Source organism: Myotis yumanensis, unplaced genomic scaffold (assembly GCF_028538775.1).
Source record: "Myotis yumanensis isolate MYYU_CA2020_CCGP unplaced genomic scaffold, mMyoYum1.0.hap1 SCAF_3, whole genome shotgun sequence".
Taxonomy (NCBI): Eukaryota; Metazoa; Chordata; class Mammalia; order Chiroptera; family Vespertilionidae; genus Myotis; species Myotis yumanensis.
In genome coordinates, this window is record NW_027223754.1 from 129,996,383 (window position 1) to 130,013,689 (window position 17,307).

Consider the following 17,307-nt stretch of genomic DNA (forward strand, 5'->3'; position numbering starts at 1 on the left):
CTAGATTCATTTTCTATTTCCCTGACACAAAGTCATGTCATAAAATCAGCCAGTTTGAAAACATCACTTACTTAGATGATTCCAGTTCTGGTTACGGCATAAATTTTTTTAAAAATTTTTAAAAGTATCTTTGTTGAAACACCACAGATACTAAAATTTTTTTTACCAACCTCTCTTCTTAATTTGCTGTTTTCATTTTCTGCTTCCTCATTTCGAAGAGCCAACTAAAAGAGCAAATGAATAAATAAAATTCAGCAGTAATTTAATATGCCAGATTTTCATCTAATCAATTTAAATTTTAAATACTCTCCAATAAAGGAAAGTATATTTAATTACTAAGGACTTTATATTAACCCAAGACATAAATAATAAGACAAAATTTTTGAAAACTAAGAATTAGGAAGTAAACAGGTTGAGTTCAAAAATTATAAAAATAAAAAGGCAAAAAATTCTAACCAAGGATATAGAAAGCAAAAAAACATTATTCCTTCCTCTGCCCATATATCCTAATAATGAATAGTGTTCTGTCCAAGCTCTTTATCATTTCACAGTTATACTATGTCAGGGCTAGAATACTCTTTGCTCCCAGTGAACATTAAATTATTTATAAATATAAGGTAATAAAACATAATGGTTAAAAATAAGAAATTTTAAATCAGACTGGCCTAGGTTTATATACCTTGTTCAACAATTTCTAATAAAGTGTGAACAAGTCATTTAACATCTCTGAAATTCAGTTTTCTCATCTCATATGTTGATATAGAATTAAGTATGATGCATATAAAGTCCTTAGCACAATATTCAATGCATGGAGTATCAAAAAATTTTGAAGTGTTGTTCTCTTCTCCACATGTAAATGATTTCATTTGTGACTCTTTTCTTTAGTTTCTCTAAACAGGCACATATTATTACCACTATTGTGGATTTTTTTCACCTATGGTCAAATCCTATCTCTCTTATGACCTTTCACTTTTCTGCTTTTCCTCCTTATCTCAAGAAGAAGACAGAATCACAATGTGTGCCAACTATAATACATTTAAAAGTCTGTAATACATAACTAATCACAATCTGAGATCCTTGATTGAACCTTGGATAGTGGGCAGGGAGACTATGATGGGCATTACTGAGTCAATAGATAAAATATATTATATTTCCCTACTATGCTAATTATAGAGCAGTTATGTTAGAAAATAACCTCACTTTTCAGGTGAAACATACTGAATATTTAAGTATGAAGTATCATGGTAAGTGCATATTTAATATGAAGTATCATAAGATCTGAAATCAATTATCAATGGCTCAGCAATAAGAGAGAAATAAGTTTCTGTGTATAAAGACACACAGAATGTGGCACAATGTTAACTTCTGAGCCTATATGAACAGTATAAGAGTATTATTTTTCTTGCAATTGTTATGACGATATGCAGGTTTTTAAAATTTAAAGAAAGTTCATAATAAAATGCAATATGCTATATAAATCTTAAAAGTTACTTATTATTATTATCTATAATAATAGAAGTATAATATGCTAATTAGACCAGATGTCTTCCTGGATGTCCTTCCAGATGACCTTCCGGACGACGCCAGGGTTGCTAGGGAAGCCAGGGTCCCGGGTTGCCTGCAAATGGCTAGAGGGAAGCCCGGGTGCTGGGTGCCAGAGGGAGGCTGGTGCTGGCAGCCAGGGGAAAGAAGGCCTACTCTTGAACGATTTTCGTGCATCAGGCCTCTAGTCTATATAATAAAAGCCCAGCGACTATTATGGCCGAATGACTGGAACAACCAGTCACTATGACGCGCACTAACCACCAGGGAGCAGACACTCAATGCAGGAGCTGCCCCTTAGTGGTCAGTTCACTCCCACAGCTGGAGTGCTACTCAGCCAGAAGCCAGGCTCACGGGTGGCAAGCACAGCAGCGGAGGCAGGAGCCTCTCCCGGCTCCGTGGCAGTGCTAATGAGTGGCAAGACAAGTGGTAAGGAGCGAGCAGGCGGGAGGTTAGGAGTGAGGGGTCCCAGATTGCAAGAGGGCGCAGGCCAGGCTGAGGGGACCCCCCCCCCCCACACACACACACACAAATTTCGTGCATCAGGACTCTAGTTATTATTATATGGGAGCTAAGAAGCAGTCTTGTTGAATTGAAACGTGTTAACAAGTAGAGAGATGTCAAGAACTTAAGGCTAAAGCATTTACCACTACCTACACCCTTTTTTCCCTTGGTTTTTGAAGCATCACACTCTTGATAGTTGTCCTTTCTTGAGCTGTTCCTTGAAGCATCTCTTCCTACTTCATTAGACATTTCTATGTCTCAGAGATCTGCCTAACAAGAATTTCTATGGCTTCAATATCTAGACTGATAACCTACAAATCCTTATCATCTATCCAGTGTTTCTCGTGTACTCCATCTATCCAGTGGCCCAACCCAGAAATTTAGGTGGACTCCCCATTCCTCCCTCCTCACCAACAAGTAATCCTTCATCATGTCCAATTACATCTACATCACTCAAATGTATTTATGTCCCTAATCCCCCGACTCAGTCATTACTTCAACACTTGCCTGAAATGTCTCTTAATTAGTCTTTACTCCCGTCAATCCACTCTCTACAAAGTAAACTTTAAAAGCATAGAATTGATCATGATATCCCTGTGTTCAAAATTCTTCATTGGCTCCTTCCAAAAAAAGACCAAATTTCTCAGGAACAGGCCTTTGCTTATCTCTCCAGAAGATCATGAATGTTAAAACTGAAGGGCAGACCCTGGACCATGTGACTAAGTTGGTTGGAGTGTCATCCTGTGCACCAGAAGGCTGCAGGTTCAACCCCCTGCCAGGGCTCGTAAGGAGGCACCCAATCAATGTATCTCTCTCACATCGATGATCAATGTCTCTGTCTCTCTCTCTCTCCCCATCTCTCTCTCTCCCTCTCTCCCTCTATCTCTCTCTCTGTCTTCCTTCCTCTCCAAAATCATTTTTTTAATTAAAAAAAACAAAACAAAACAGGAAGGCAGGATATAGTGCATTGGTTAAGAGCACAAATTCTTGAGTAAGTTTGGATTCAAATCATGGCTTTATAACTTATTAGTTGTGTAACTATGGGCAATTACCCTCTCTGTGTCTGTTTCTTCATCTGCAGCATGAAAGAAATGTCACCTATTTCATATAAGTATCAAATGAGGAATAATCAATTAATGTATATGTAGTGTCTGGCACTTAGTAAGAACTCTACACTAGCTATTTTTATCTGCATTCAAGCCAAAACAAATATTCTAGGTCTTAGCAAGTGCTTTATCTTCTACTCAGATGCGCTTTTCTTAACCACCATGTACACCCCATTGTCTTTGCCAGGCTAACTCCGACTTCAGGTCTCAGTTTACAGATCACTTCCTGAATATCAAGACTGATTTAGGTATTACTCCCCAGAGTATCCCAAAATATTCTTATATACATATGTACCCCCAAAGTATTATATTATCTCTATGTTACAATTATTATTGACAGTGAATATCACGGAGAAACAGAATACAATTAGTTGCCCACTATATCCCTAGTACTTAGCATACTATCTGGCATGCTGTAAATACTCAGGAAAACTGAATGACTGGTTATGAACAAAAAAGAAATTGTCAGAGCAATTCATAGACATATTCCATCTTAAGGAACCTAACAGCTGCAAAGTACATAGGCCTGATTCAAGTTTTCTGTGTGTGCCTATGAATAAAGATAGTAGTCTAAGATCTAAATGAACAGGTAGCTATGATTAGCTAAGGGTGTGTGATATGAGTAGTAAGAAGTTGGCTAATATATGGGCCAGACAGAAAACCACACAGACAGACATCCCCCTAAGCAACTGTATTACTGTATAGCATATGTTGGATCCGTTATGATTATTAAGAAATCCACAGGTCTGTTATGTTTTACTGAGTCAACAAAACAGATAATGATCTAAGAGTTTAATCCTAACCTTTAGATGGCATCAATCCATACTTTTTACACTGCATGATTCTTCAAAATTACATAGTAAAATAGATATATCAAGAATGGGGATGCTTTTTCTTACAAATTAATTTATGATGGATTCTCTTTAAATAGCAAATCACCTAAAAATCTCTGTTGTTTACTTAAAATGTATAACCAATGGGTGGAAGAAGATTATCAAGATGTAATACAACATTGACCTTCTAAAGGACACAAAGGTAGGAAAAGCTTCTGGGCATCAGGTAGGCATCCAATTCTGTACTAATTTTACTGACAGCTGAGCCCAAATTAAAACATGTTATTTTCTGACAGGAAATACGAACTTATCAACAAAAAAATGTTTTCCTCAAACAAAATTTAAGTGAACACAGCATGAATTACTTTATAAGGACTAAAGTAAGAGGTAGTAGGAAATTATGCTTGTATAAAAGATGAAATGTCATGATTTAAAGTATGCATTGGAAAAAAATAAATAAATAAAGTATGCATTGATTTACAAAATGCTGGCATTAGCACAACTTTTTAAGAAGCTATATAGTACATAATGTGAAGTACACCTCAAAACAAGAAGTCAGATTAATCATTATGAATACATCATTAAAGGATTAATTTCTAAGTCTATTACTAATATAAATGGATTATAAAAAATACCTTTTTTCCCCAAAATAAACTATGGCAGATATAAAAAACAATATTTTAAATGTCTATTAATTTCTTCATACCAATTTTCCAGACCAAATAATAAATTTTATGTAACACAATTGTAATCCTGAGAAAAATGCCTCCAAATATAAAGAATTAATCTCCAAGTCATATGCACTAGAAGTACCTGATCCATTATGAAGATGTGATGACAACACAAATCTATAATAATAAAAAGGTAATATGCTAATTAGACCAACGTCTCCCGGACATCACTCCAGACTTCCTACCTGACGAAGCCGGGGCCAGAGGGAAGCCAGCCCAGGTCCCAGGTGCCTGTGGGCGGCTGGAGGAGGGAAAACTGGGTCCCGGGTGCAGGAGGGAAGCTGGTACCGGGAGCTGGAGGAAGGAAGGCCTACTCTTGCACAAATTTTCGTGCATTGGGCCTCTAGTTATAATATAAAACCTTAGAGATAAGTTTACATCAATTTTCACATAAAAATACAACCATAAAAACTGATAGTTATCAACAACTATAAAAAGCATAAACAGGTGTTTTTTAGATAACTTAAACAGTTAAGATTCACTGAAAAACTGTGCCTTACTTGTTCATTAACTTTCTTCTCTTTCTCCAACTCCTTTTCCATGTCCTCCAATTCTCTATCTTTTTGTTCCAATTGCTTTTCAAGCTGGTGAATTTCATCACGTAAAAACCGAGTGTCACGTCCACCTGTAGACTGTTGTGCCATCTTAAATAAACCAAAAGTATAAATTAATCCCACATTTAGAGATTAAAATAAATCAACAACAAACAACTATCTTGACTTTAAATGTATTTTATAATATTTAAAGTCATATTACCTTAAGAAATATATTTTAAAATTTAGCTTATTTAAGATTTAGTTCATAGGTTGACAACCCTCTAAGCTCTTCCTGAACCACCCAGACCTATGAAGAACAGACGGTGAATTACTCAGGCTCTGTTATAGCTTCTGAGCCAAACTAAACTGCCAAGGCACAGAAAACAGATGAACTATCTAGGTTTCCCCTGAATAACAGAGCTCTGAAACCAGGCTACAAACCACCAGAACCTTCATCCCAGTCACTGAACCCTGGTGTTAACCTGCTCTTACTCTTTTTTATTTTAATTTTATTTTATTGACGAAAGTGTTACAAATGTCACCTTTTTTCCCCATTGACCCCACTTCACCCTGCTCCTGCCCCCTCCCCAGTCCTTCATCAAACTATTGTCTGTCCATGGGTTATGCGTATATGCATATAAATTCTTCGGTTAATCTCTCCCATACCCCCTACCCCCTTCCCTTTGAAATTCGTCAGTTTGTTTCATGCTTTAATGCCTCTGGATCTATTTTGTTCATCAGTTTATTTTGTTCATCAGATTCCACATATAAGTGAGAAAATGTGATACTTGTCTTTTTCTGACTGAACCTGACATTACTATTATATCACAGACTATTTAGACCAGTGTTATCCAATAGGACTTTCTAGAATAGAATGTTCTCTGCACTGTCCAGCATAGGAGCCACTATCCACATGTAGCTAACAAGCACTTGAAATGTGGCTAGTGCAACTAATGAACTGAATGCTTAATTTTAATTACAATTAATTTAATTATTCATTTGATTATCTTTAAAATATTGCAGCAGACTAAATCCATTTCACTTCACATTCCTGTTATTTTGGGTCATGATCCAAAACTTTGAATTCTTTAGTCATCTAATCTGTCTTACATTCACCTCTTCACCAGATTCTGTTACCCTACCTTAACTAAATTTTCCTCCTTTTTCCCGTGCTTCAAAATTTTCCTTTGTGCTACTGAAAATCCTCTTCAAGATAAGGTAACATTTTACATCCTCAACCTTTTTTACTGAATCATCCTTTCCAAATCCTTGCCGTAGTTGCAATTGACTCCTTTAGTATACTAAGTTCCTTTGAAACTCTGTCAATCAGAAAATGCTCATTTACATCCACATATTTCATGGTCAAGAGGTGATGATTTACTTATGCAACTTCCAAGCTATCATCCCTGCACTATTCTGCAAAACCTCAACACACCCAGCTACAGATCTCTACCTACTCATGTTAGAAGCAAACTACCAACTTCCCAATCACTCCCAAAATTCATTGAGAATTTTTGGGACATGGTAATAATCTTCCATCAAGACTCTCTAAGCCAGTGGTTCTCAACCTTCCTAATGCCTCGACCCTTTAATACAGTTCCTCTTGTTGTGGTGACCCTCAACCATAAAATTATTTTCGTTGCTACTTCATAACTGTAATGTTGCTACTGTTATGAATTGTAATATAAATATCTGATATGCAGGATGTATTTTCATTGTTACAAATTGAACATAATTAAAGCATAGTGATTAATCACAAAAACAATATGTAATTATATATGTGTTTTCTGATGGTCTTAGGCGACCCTTGTGAAAGGGTCGTTCAACCCCCAAAGGGGTCGTGACCTACAGGTTGAGAACCACTGCTCTAAACACTATTTATATCTATACTAGAGGCCCGGTGTATGCGATTCGTGCACTGGTGGAAGGCATGGCCTGTGGGGATCTGCCCGCTGTGGAAGTGCTGCTCATCCTGCATTGAGCATCTGCCCTCTGGAGGTCAGTGTGCATCACAGCAACTGGTTGATTGATCATTCTGGTCATTCTCCTATTCGGTTGGTGGGCTTTTATTAATAGGTCTAGAGGCCCGGTGCACAAAAATTTGTGCACTGCGGGGGGGGGGGCCCTCAGCACGGACTTTGCCCTCTCGCAGTCTGGGACCCCTCGGGGGATGACCACCTGATGGCTTAGGCCCACTCCCCGGGGGATTGGGCCTAAGCTGGCAATCAGACATCCCTCTGGCAGCCCGGGAGCCCTCGGGGGATGTCCACTTGCCAGCAGGGAGCAGGTCTAAGCTGCAGTTGGACATCCCTAGTGCTGCTGAGGAGGCAGGAGAGGTTCCCATCACCATCGCTGTACTGGCAGCCGTCAGCCTGGCTTGTGGCTGAGCAGAGCTCCCCCTGTGGGAACGCACTGACCAGGGGGCAGCTACTACATTGAACGTCTGCCCCCTGTTGGTCAGTGTGTGCCATAGTGACCAGTCATACCTAGTCGTTCTGCTGTTAGGGTCAGTTTGCATTTTACCCTTTTATTATATAGGAGAGAAGCCTGGTGCATGGGTGGGGGCCGGCTGGTTGGCCCTGAAGGGTGTCCCGGATCAGGGTGGGGGTCCTGTTGGTGTGCTTGGACAGCCTGGGTGAAGGGCTGATAACTGTTTGCAGCTGGTCACACCCCCTTCAGGGTGAGGGTCCCCCCTGGAGGGCCTGGCCAGCATGGGTGAGGGGCTGAGGGCCATTTTCAGGCTGGCCAAGCCTCCCAGGCGACGGAAGCTCCTAGCCTCTCATTTTCTTCTTCTTTTTTTTTTTTTTTATTCTGAGATTTATTTACCTTCTATAATTGAAACTTTGTAGCCTGAGTGAAGCTCAGAGCCGGCCAGGGTGGGCGAGAAGCATGGCTTCCTCCATCGCCAGGGGCAACCCAAGCTTCCTGCTCGCTCCAGCTCTGTGGCCACGGCCGGCTGAAAGCAGGTATCTGGGGTTTATTTATCTTCTATAATTGAAACTTTGTTGCCTTGAGTGGAGCTCAGAACCGGCCACGGCAGGCGGGAAGCTTGGCTTCCTCCATCACTGGAGCAACCAAGCCTCCTGCTCGCTCCAGCTCCGTGGCTGCCAGCCGCCATCTTGGTTGGGTTAATTTGCATATAGTCGCTCTGATTAGCTGGTGGGCATGGCATAAGGTGTAGCGAAGACATGGTCAATTTGCATTTTGTCTTTTATTAGATTAGATAACTTTCATTCTTGGCCTTCTTTTTTTTTTTTTAACTTGCTTCTAGAATTCATTATTAATTCCCATTCCCACACCCACACTAGGACCTTGTCCAGGCAGGAACTTTCTCTGCTTTATTTCCAGTACTGGAGGCCCGGTGCACAAAATTTGTGCACTGGGGGGTGGGGGTCCCTCAGCCCAGCCTGCCCCCTCTCACAGTCCAGGAGCCCTCAGTAGATGTCCTACAGTCTGGCAGAAGAGGCTCGGAGCAGGCGCCCCGTGTGTGTGTGTGTGTGTGTGTGTGTGTCCACTGGGGGCCTGCACCCAGCTGCACCATGGAGGCTCAGAGCAGGTGCCCCGTGTGTGTCCGTTGGGGGCCTGCCCCCAGCCACACCACGGAGGCTTGGAACAGGCGCCCCTCTGTGTTGATCTCTCAGGCTCCTGGCCGCACCTGTGTGTTGTTCTCTCCCTTGAGCGGCGGCCAGGGTAGGCTGGAAGCCTGGGTACCCTTGGTGAGCCAGGCCCCCATCCACTCCTTGAGTGGCGGCCAGGGCGGGCGGGAAGCTTGGCTTCCTCCATCACCGGGGGCAACCCAAGCCTCCAGCTCCATAGCTGGCCGCAATCTTTATTGGGTTAATTTGCATACTCACCCTGATTGGCTGGCACGTGAAGGGGAGTGACACCAATTTGCATGTTTCTCTTTTATTAGTGTAAATATCTGCCTTTGACCTCATGGGACCCTTTAATCCCTTGACTCCTCCTCTCCCTAACTTCTCATACCACTTTAATCTTAACTTACTTGCCTATTCAGCTAGGATTTCATAATCATCACTTCAACCACTTTCTTACCAACATCTCCAATAGCTCTATTCTTCTATTCTAACAGAACTCTCAGGCCATACACTAACACAGAATGGATCAGACTTTATAATTTACTTAGTAAGTATTGAGAGTAGTTGGTATTATCCTAGAAGCAGAATATAAAATAGGAAATAAAAAACAAAATTCACTGAGTTAACATATAAAAGAATCAGGATTTGAACTCACATAGTCTTACTCCAGATCTAGTAATCTCTATATTTCCTGCTTTATCTGACTTCCTTAAAACTGGACTACACATCTCCTACTCTTAATTTTAGCAGATGACCTTCTCTGCATTCTCTCAATTTCCAGGCACAAAACCTACAAACTAAAGGCTTCTGTACACATCCATTCATGCTCCCTTCTTCCTTTTAAAATCTAACCCATTTGTATCACATTCTGTCCCACATTCTCAGGAATCTCAATATATTCAGCTCCTTAACAATAAATTTCTTATTTTGACTCTTGCTTGGCTTTCTCAAAAGATGCTTCTATTATACCTTGTCACTATACCTAAAATTTCCACATGCCTCACTCTACCAGTTATTAGTAATCCTTTGTATACCTCTCTAAACCATAGCCTCTATAGGATTATTGAATGTTTTTATTTTGTTCACAATTGAATGCTCAATTCTTAATAGAATTTAAGGTACATAATAGGCATGTAAAATAAATATTGAACAAATAAGTATGAATATAATATCATTCTTGCAATTTTTCCAACCAATAAAAATAAAAATATAAAAACAATAATTCCAAATAATAAAAGTAACAACAATTATACCCTAGAGAATACAAAAGGACATACCTCCAGTTCACTTTCCAGTCTCATTAATTCAGTTTGGAATTTATTTTCTGTTTAAAATAAATAAATAAATAAATGTTTCAAATGGTCAGATTTATCAAGCTTTTAAATAAATTTCAATAAAATTAATTCTTTTTAAAGATTACATTATTTTATATGGTTGTTATGTAAGAGGAACAATACTATTTTATACCAGACCCATAAAGTTGGAGTGATCTTTCAAAGTAGAATATACAAATTTTATAGACTATATTAAAGCTAATTCTCTACTGCTTAGTGAATAAATGGACTCCACTATCTAACAGTATAAACTTTCTAAAAATTATTGTTGACGCTATTAGAGATGTCTCCTCTTTTCCCTCCCGTTGCCCACCTTCACGCAGCACCCAACCCCACCTCCCTCTGGTCTTCACCACATTGTTGTCTGTGTCCATGGAATTTGCACATATGTCCTTTGGCTAATCTCTTAACACCATAAACTTTTCTCAAGGTATTTACCAACTTTTGCTTGTTCTTCTCCAGCTTTATCAATTTCTTCCAAAGCTAGCTCTGCTTCTTGAGCTTTCATCTAAGTATTTAAAAAAAAAAGGTAACATTAATATGCCTTTAAACTAGAATGTAAGAACTGAAAATGAGAATTTTATTTGCTCTCCCAATACTTAGTGTCTGCAGTGCTTGTCACACAGACATTCAATAAATATTTGTTACGTGAATACTACATGATTTCCTTCTTAAGGCTATAATTTCTAGATTCTTAACAGTTTCAAACATCTGTTTCCTCTTTTTCTCTCAAGTCTTACATCAAGTATTGCTAATGTTTCCTATTGTAATGTTTTCCAATATCTTTTTTTCTCTTTTCTATTTCTTTTTTCAATTCTGTCATTATTCTAGTCCATAATTTTATGTTTAGTCTCCTTCCTTTTGTTATATCCTTCAATTTGTCCTATTAACATATCCACATTAGCCTTCCTAATGCATATTTTTGTATCTATCAATTGTGGCTCAAAACCCTTTAATGAGTCCTCACTGCTGACAACATAAAATAACAAGGCTGTCCAACTATACAGATACCCACCATATGTTTCCTTTGTAAGCTGCTATAAACTTTTTGCACGTGTCTCCTCAACTGTAAAGAATATACACATTTCCAATTCCCAGTTTTTATTTATGGTAGCCTCCAGCTCCAGAAGCTCCTTAACATTTTCCCACTGCCTTTCACTTACCTAAAACATCAGTCTTTGACTTTATGAGGTCTTCTCACACTTAACTCTCTTCCCCTTCTAACAAATCCCTATAGCAGCCATCTGCATTTTTCATTTCTACCTCAGGATTATGTTAATATAATTAACAGAGGACCTCCCTATGTTATTTTTAAGCATACCCATTCTGTTTACCCTACATATTTTTAGGAACTTTAGAGCAAAAACTAGCAATGTTTTACACACTAAAATTCTCAATCACATGTGATAATATCTCATTTTTTAGTGGTGATTTAGGTACTTTCACAAAGATTAACTTATTTAAAAACAGATCACTAAGTTTTTCTAATAGTCAAAGCTGTTTTTAAAACCTACTACATACAAACCTTCATTAGTGACTGAGTAATTCTGAAAAGGTGTATCACGTTTTCTTGACTTTGATTTTTTAGCTCATTTACTTCCACCTAAGTAAACAGAAAAGCAACTATTTTATATTTTATAACACTCAAGCAAAATATAAAAATTCTTCCAGTTAAACCACTCATGCCTTCACGGACAACTTAGATTCAGCATAGTTATATGTTTATATCTACACATTATTTGTCAATTAAGCACCTTGGATAAAGAAACCAGTAAATTATCTGCCAATTTTTCTTGACGAGGCAGGTCATCTGGGTCAACTTTTATTATTTCTTTCCAGTTTATATTAGGTGGCATCTTGAATTCTTTAGCAATGCTTTGTCGTCTGAAACAAAACAGGTGGATATTAGCATTGTCAAAGTAAACAGTATTACTGTTTTTACAGTAATTTACAATTTTTATAGTTTACGTTATTATAACTCTGGTGTTAGCAAAGAGCTGTGGCTCCTTAATTGTGCAACAAATATGTGAGTAAAACAGACTTCATCAAAATTACAGCAGTTGGTACAAACCATCAATTATTGTACCGGCTAAATAAACTATGACAACTCTCTTGCTAAAACTAATTTAGGTCAGAACTAAGGTTTTGAGTAACCTTCTCCACGCTCTTTACCACGAAGGCGCGCGAACATCTAATGGTGCCAAGCGCGGGGGTGCTTGGAAGGCTGACCCCTGATTCGGAAGAGCTGGAACTAGCCGGGGGGAGGGGCGGGGGTCAGGGAGGTAGGGGGAGACGTCAGGTGGAGTGCAGAAATAAACGACTGAAAGGAGTGCATCTGGGTCGGAGTAAACAGGGCTGAAGCAAGAAGGCAGACGGATTTCGAAGCAAAGACTACAGGGCGGAGAAGCTGGGCTATTGCACACGGGCCCTGAGGCTTAAAGAACCTGCGTGGGAAGAGGTTCGCTGCTCCTGCTCACCAGGATCCACCCAGCACGCCTGGCAACCAGCGGAGGTTTCTTATCTACCGCATCCACCAAGCCGGCCCGCAGCTATGCCCGACCGCTCCCCAGCGCGGTTCCAGGCGGACACTGTATCCCGCCAACTGGTTCCCAGCAAGCAATAGCGGCGGTGGCTGCTAGGCGACACCATTCTCCACCCAGCCAAGGCTGGGACAAGGTCCCGGATGCAAAAAGAGCCTACATTTCACGACCGTGGGTGATGCTTTACGTTTAGATCCCCCAGCACGTTCCCAGGACTCTGCGTTAAGGACGAGGAGAAGACGTAGGATTAGGACTCCAAATCCCAGGGTGCAGTTCTTCTTGGAGGCTTGTGCATCCTGGGAACTGAAGTATCGGGACAGTGGAGGGAGGCCTTTCCCGGCGTGCATTGCGAGGCTGCGAGCGAACTGGGGCGGTGGGGATCCACCCGGAGGCGGGAGGCGCAGCCGCGGCCGGGGCGCGTCTGCGCTGCTGACCTGGACGAGGTAGACCATGACTGTCCCTCCGGTGGCGTTGCTCGCTGGCCCGCTTTTCCTGAGGTTTCCCTAAGCCACCCCCTGGTGGAACCGCTCGCAGGTATGGGCGGGCGGGCGGTCAGCGGCCGGGGAGGAGTTGAGGGGAGCTGTCCCGGCTTAGGGGAGCTCTTTCCATTGGGGAGGAAGGGCCCGGTGCGAGTCTGAAGAGGCGGGGAGACCCCACCTTCTCCTTAGGCGTTTGCTAGCTGCGGCCCGGGTGCTGCTCTCTGTAGGAAGACTAGGGAGGAAAAAGTTTTAGCCTTTTTTTGGTTTCAGAATCTGTCTCTGTGCAGTGGAGCGAGGGGCGCGCGGTCGAGATCCTCCTCTGGGCGCGAGTGAAGAATTGGCGAGAGGACCCCGCCCCCGCGGACCCGCCGCCTTACCTGCGGCGCCGGGACCTTTGCGCCGGAGGAGTTCGCAGGGAGCGCAGGCTGCGGAGGGGAGGTCGGAACTGGTGCGGCCACTGCGGGGGGTGCAGGGGGAAGGGGCCCGGCTCTCACGGTTCCCGTCATTCACCTGGGCACGCAGGTGCCCTTCTCAGAAAGCACCTCTGGTGTTTACAGCTCTTGTTGGTGCAAGCCTTGCGCTTCCCTCTTCTCTCGGCCATTCTGGAGTATGATACGTTCTCAAGAAGCTACAGCTTTCATAGGGTCCCCAGTACCTACTCATTTGAAATTTCCTCTGGATTCTTACAAAAACTCCTCAGACACCTGAATGCCATCCATGCTGCCTTCCTTTCCCTTATATTTCAACTCTTAGCGGTCATGTTCAAGTCATTACCAACTGTAGTAGATATTAACATCTAAATATTTCTTAGCTTTATTTCCTTCCATCTCTGTTGTCAGGGCTCTAATATTATATAGCAGCATGTTTTGGAAAAATAAAAATGCTGACCTCTTTTTTACAACTGTAATACTTTAAACAATAAAGATAAAAAAATTTTAAAGTTGAAAAAAAATAGATTTGAACTCTAAAAGGCATTTTCAACTATTTGGACTAGTGTCTTTCATCTATCTTTTTTTTTTTTAAGCATATTTTTTTCCTTACTATAATTGATAATGAATTTTTCTATTAAAAAAATAAATGATAGGTTTCTTTACAAAACACATGGTTCAGTAGAAATAGCTTAGTAAAAAATAAAAACATAACTTTTGAGAGAGCTGTTTAAAGACATCAGATTTGTCATTTTTCCTAATCCTTTACTGAAATATGTCAAATACTATTCATTATTTTAAAAAAATAAAACAACCTGAAAGCTATGTTCTACATTATATCTGCAGAACTTATAACTGGAAATTTGTAACTTTTGATCAATCTTTTCTATGTGTTCATTTTTTTTTTTTTTTTTTTAAGATTCCAAATGTAAGTGAGAGTGTACGATATTTCCCTTTCTCTGACTTTATTTCACTTAATACCTTCAAGGTCCATTCTTGCAAATGACAGGATTTTCTCCGTTTTTATGGCTGATTAATATTTCATCGTGTATATACACCACATTTTTTGTATCCATTCATCTCTCCATGGACACTTAGTTTGTTTCCATGACTTGGCTGTTGTAAACAGTCTGCAGTAAATATGGGGTTGCAGATATTTCTTCGAGAATGATTTTGTTTCCTTCTGATATCCAGGGTAGAATTAGAGATAATATGGTAGTTTTATGTTTAAATTTTGAGGAACCTCCATACTATTTTCCACAGTGGCTGCATCAGTTTACATTCCCGCCAGCAGTGCACAGGGTTCTTGTCTCCACATCCTTGACAATACTTATCTCTTGTTTTTTGATGACAGTTGTAAGGTGATATCTCATTGTGGTTTTCATTTGCATTTCTCTGATGATTGGTGATGAGCAGCTTTTCATTTACCTGTTGGCCATTTGTGTCTTTGGGAAAAGTTCCTGGGCCCATTTTTAATCTGATTATTTGGGGGGGGTGGCGGGAGGGGTTTGTTTGTTTTGCTGTTGAGTTATATGAATGCTTTATACAGATATATATTTGCAAATATTTTCTCCTGTTCCATAGGTTTCGTTTTCATTTTGTTGATGATTACCTTTGCTGTTCAGAAGCTTTTTAGTTTGATCTAGTCCCACTTGTTTATTTTGACTTTGGTTGTCTTTGCTTTTGGTTTTAAATCCGAAAATCCATTGCCAAGAGAGCAATATCAAGGGGTTACCCCCTGTTGTCTTCTAGGATTTTTATTATTTCAGTACTTATGTTCAAATCGTTAATTCATTTTGAGTTGATTTTTATGAGTAGTGTAAGGTAGCGGTCCACTTTCATTTTTCTGTCTCTGGTGACTCTCCAGTTTTCCCAGCACCATTTAATGAAGAGGTTATCTTTTCCTCATTGTATACTCCTGGTTTCTTTATTTCTGGGCTCTCTATTCTGTTTATTGATCTATGTGCTTTTTTTATACCAATACCGTACTGTTTTGAGTATTACAACTTTGTCATTAAATCTTCATAGCAATCCAGTGAAATGGGTGCTTATATTGTTTTCATTTTCCAACTAGACTTGGCGAGGTTAAGTATTCTGCTCAATCAATCTTAAATTATGTGATTGAACACAATCTTTCTGGCTGGAGGACCTGCTTGAATCTGCTATACTGCCTCCTCGGGCATGCTGTTAACACTCATAAAGTGCTTGTACTTCAATCTTGCAATTTATAGTAAATATTTCATATTCTAATTATATAACTTTGTTTATTCAAGAAGGTGAATTAAATAATCTTCTTTTCCCAGTAATAAGCCTTTTTTTTATCCTCACTCGAGGATATTATTTTTATTGACTTTTAGAAAGAAAAGGAGAAAGAAACATCCATCAGTTGCCTCCCATCTGTGCTCAGATCAGTGATTGAACCCTCAATCCAGAATCCAACCAGCAACCCTTTGGTCTACAGGACACAATGCTCCAAACAACTGAGCCATTTGGCCAAGGCAAATTAAATACTGTTCATGTTCAGTGTTTTTAAGTCATAGTTTAGCAGGGGAAGATAGGTATGAAATGGAATAGTATTTTTTAAGCACATATTAGCACCTTCTTTTTCTTGTTTTTTTCATTCATTGTAGCTATTAGTTCCTATTTGTTTTTATTTTTTGTATTGATTTTTAGAGAGAGAGGAAGGGAGAGGGAGAAACATTGTTGTGAGAGCAAAATATCAATCGGCTGCCTCCTACACCCCCCAACTGGGGATCAACCCCGAAACCTGGGTATGTGCCCTGACTGACAAGCAAACGTGAAACCTTTCAGTAAACCTGCAAGGGACGACACTCAACCACTGAGACACATGAGCCAGGGTCCTTTTTATTCTTTTACTAGTTTTATTTTGTCTGTATTGTTTTTTTCTACCGTTTATTTCCCTCACCTTGTTGTTCATATTTATATTCCCAACAACTCAAGGTATCTGGTCTAATGGTAAATTTTTGTTGTTGTTCATTTGTTTTCTTTTTAATAATATGTTTTATTCTCATTTTTTCATAGTGAAAACAGGTTCAGAGAAACTAAATAATTCCCTAATACTTAAGGAAGCTAAGATTGCAACCTAGATCTCAATTACAGTCCTGACTAAATGCAAAATCTTGCTTAAATTTTATTATTTTACTCATTCTAAAAATAATTTTGAGCTAAAATGAGTTATCTATGGTCTAGGTCAGTGGTCGGCAAACTGCGGCCCCTTGAGTGTGGCTCTTCCACAAAATACCATGTGCGGGCGCGCATGTGCAGTCCGATTGAAACTTCGTGGCCACACTCAAGGGGCCAAAGAGCCGCATGTGGCTCGCGAGCCACAGCTTGCCGACCACTGATCTAGGTCATAATGCACTATAGTATGTTTGTAACTAACTCAGAATCAAGAAATTTAACTCAAGTTCTAGTTCTGTCACTTTCTATAATTTTGAGGAAAATTGCTAAAACTCACCATTATTTTTTTTAGCATATTTTCTTCATTAATCAATTTTTACCTTTTCAAGAGAAGAGGTTTATGTGACAATTTTATAAATGGCTTTACTACAGGAACACTTGCCTGGACTTGTCTTCTTTCTTCTCTGTGGTTTTATGAGTAGTTTTATCTGACCAAATTCATTTCACAAGAAAGACTTGCTTTTAGTAATTGCTACC

The 17,307-nt window shown here is 39.8% G+C and overlaps 2 protein-coding genes across 5 annotated transcripts in view; one reads left to right on the forward strand and one right to left on the reverse strand.

Annotated features, from left to right (window-relative positions):
* The window catches only part of CEP290 (centrosomal protein 290), a 117,489-nt gene extending 104,659 nt beyond the window's left edge, over positions 1–12,830 (reverse strand). For 2 of the 3 annotated variants that reach the window (XM_070409595.1, XM_070409593.1), the window contains exons 1-7: positions 12,660–12,830; positions 11,937–12,066; positions 11,708–11,785; positions 10,621–10,690; positions 10,126–10,172; positions 5,217–5,360; positions 171–224 (exon numbers count right to left, since the gene is read on the reverse strand). In XM_070409595.1, the coding sequence (XP_070265696.1) occupies positions 171–224; positions 5,217–5,360; positions 10,126–10,172; positions 10,621–10,690; positions 11,708–11,785; positions 11,937–12,038 (495 nt within the window). In that variant the 5' untranslated portion in view covers positions 12,039–12,066; positions 12,660–12,830. Of the gene's footprint in view, positions 1–170; positions 225–5,216; positions 5,361–10,125; positions 10,173–10,620; positions 10,691–11,707; positions 11,786–11,936; positions 12,067–12,626 lie in introns of all 3 variants that reach the window. The other variant, XM_070409594.1, reaches the window with a different exon arrangement.
* Positions 12,831–13,098: 268 nt separating this feature from the next.
* TMTC3 (transmembrane O-mannosyltransferase targeting cadherins 3) overlaps positions 13,099–17,307 on the forward strand; it is a 71,886-nt gene continuing 67,677 nt past the window's right edge. The window contains exon 1 of one of the 2 annotated variants that reach the window (XM_070409600.1): positions 13,099–13,256. The gene's annotated coding sequence lies outside the window, so the exon portion shown is untranslated. The remainder of the gene's footprint in view (positions 13,257–17,307) is intronic. The other variant, XM_070409601.1, reaches the window with a different exon arrangement.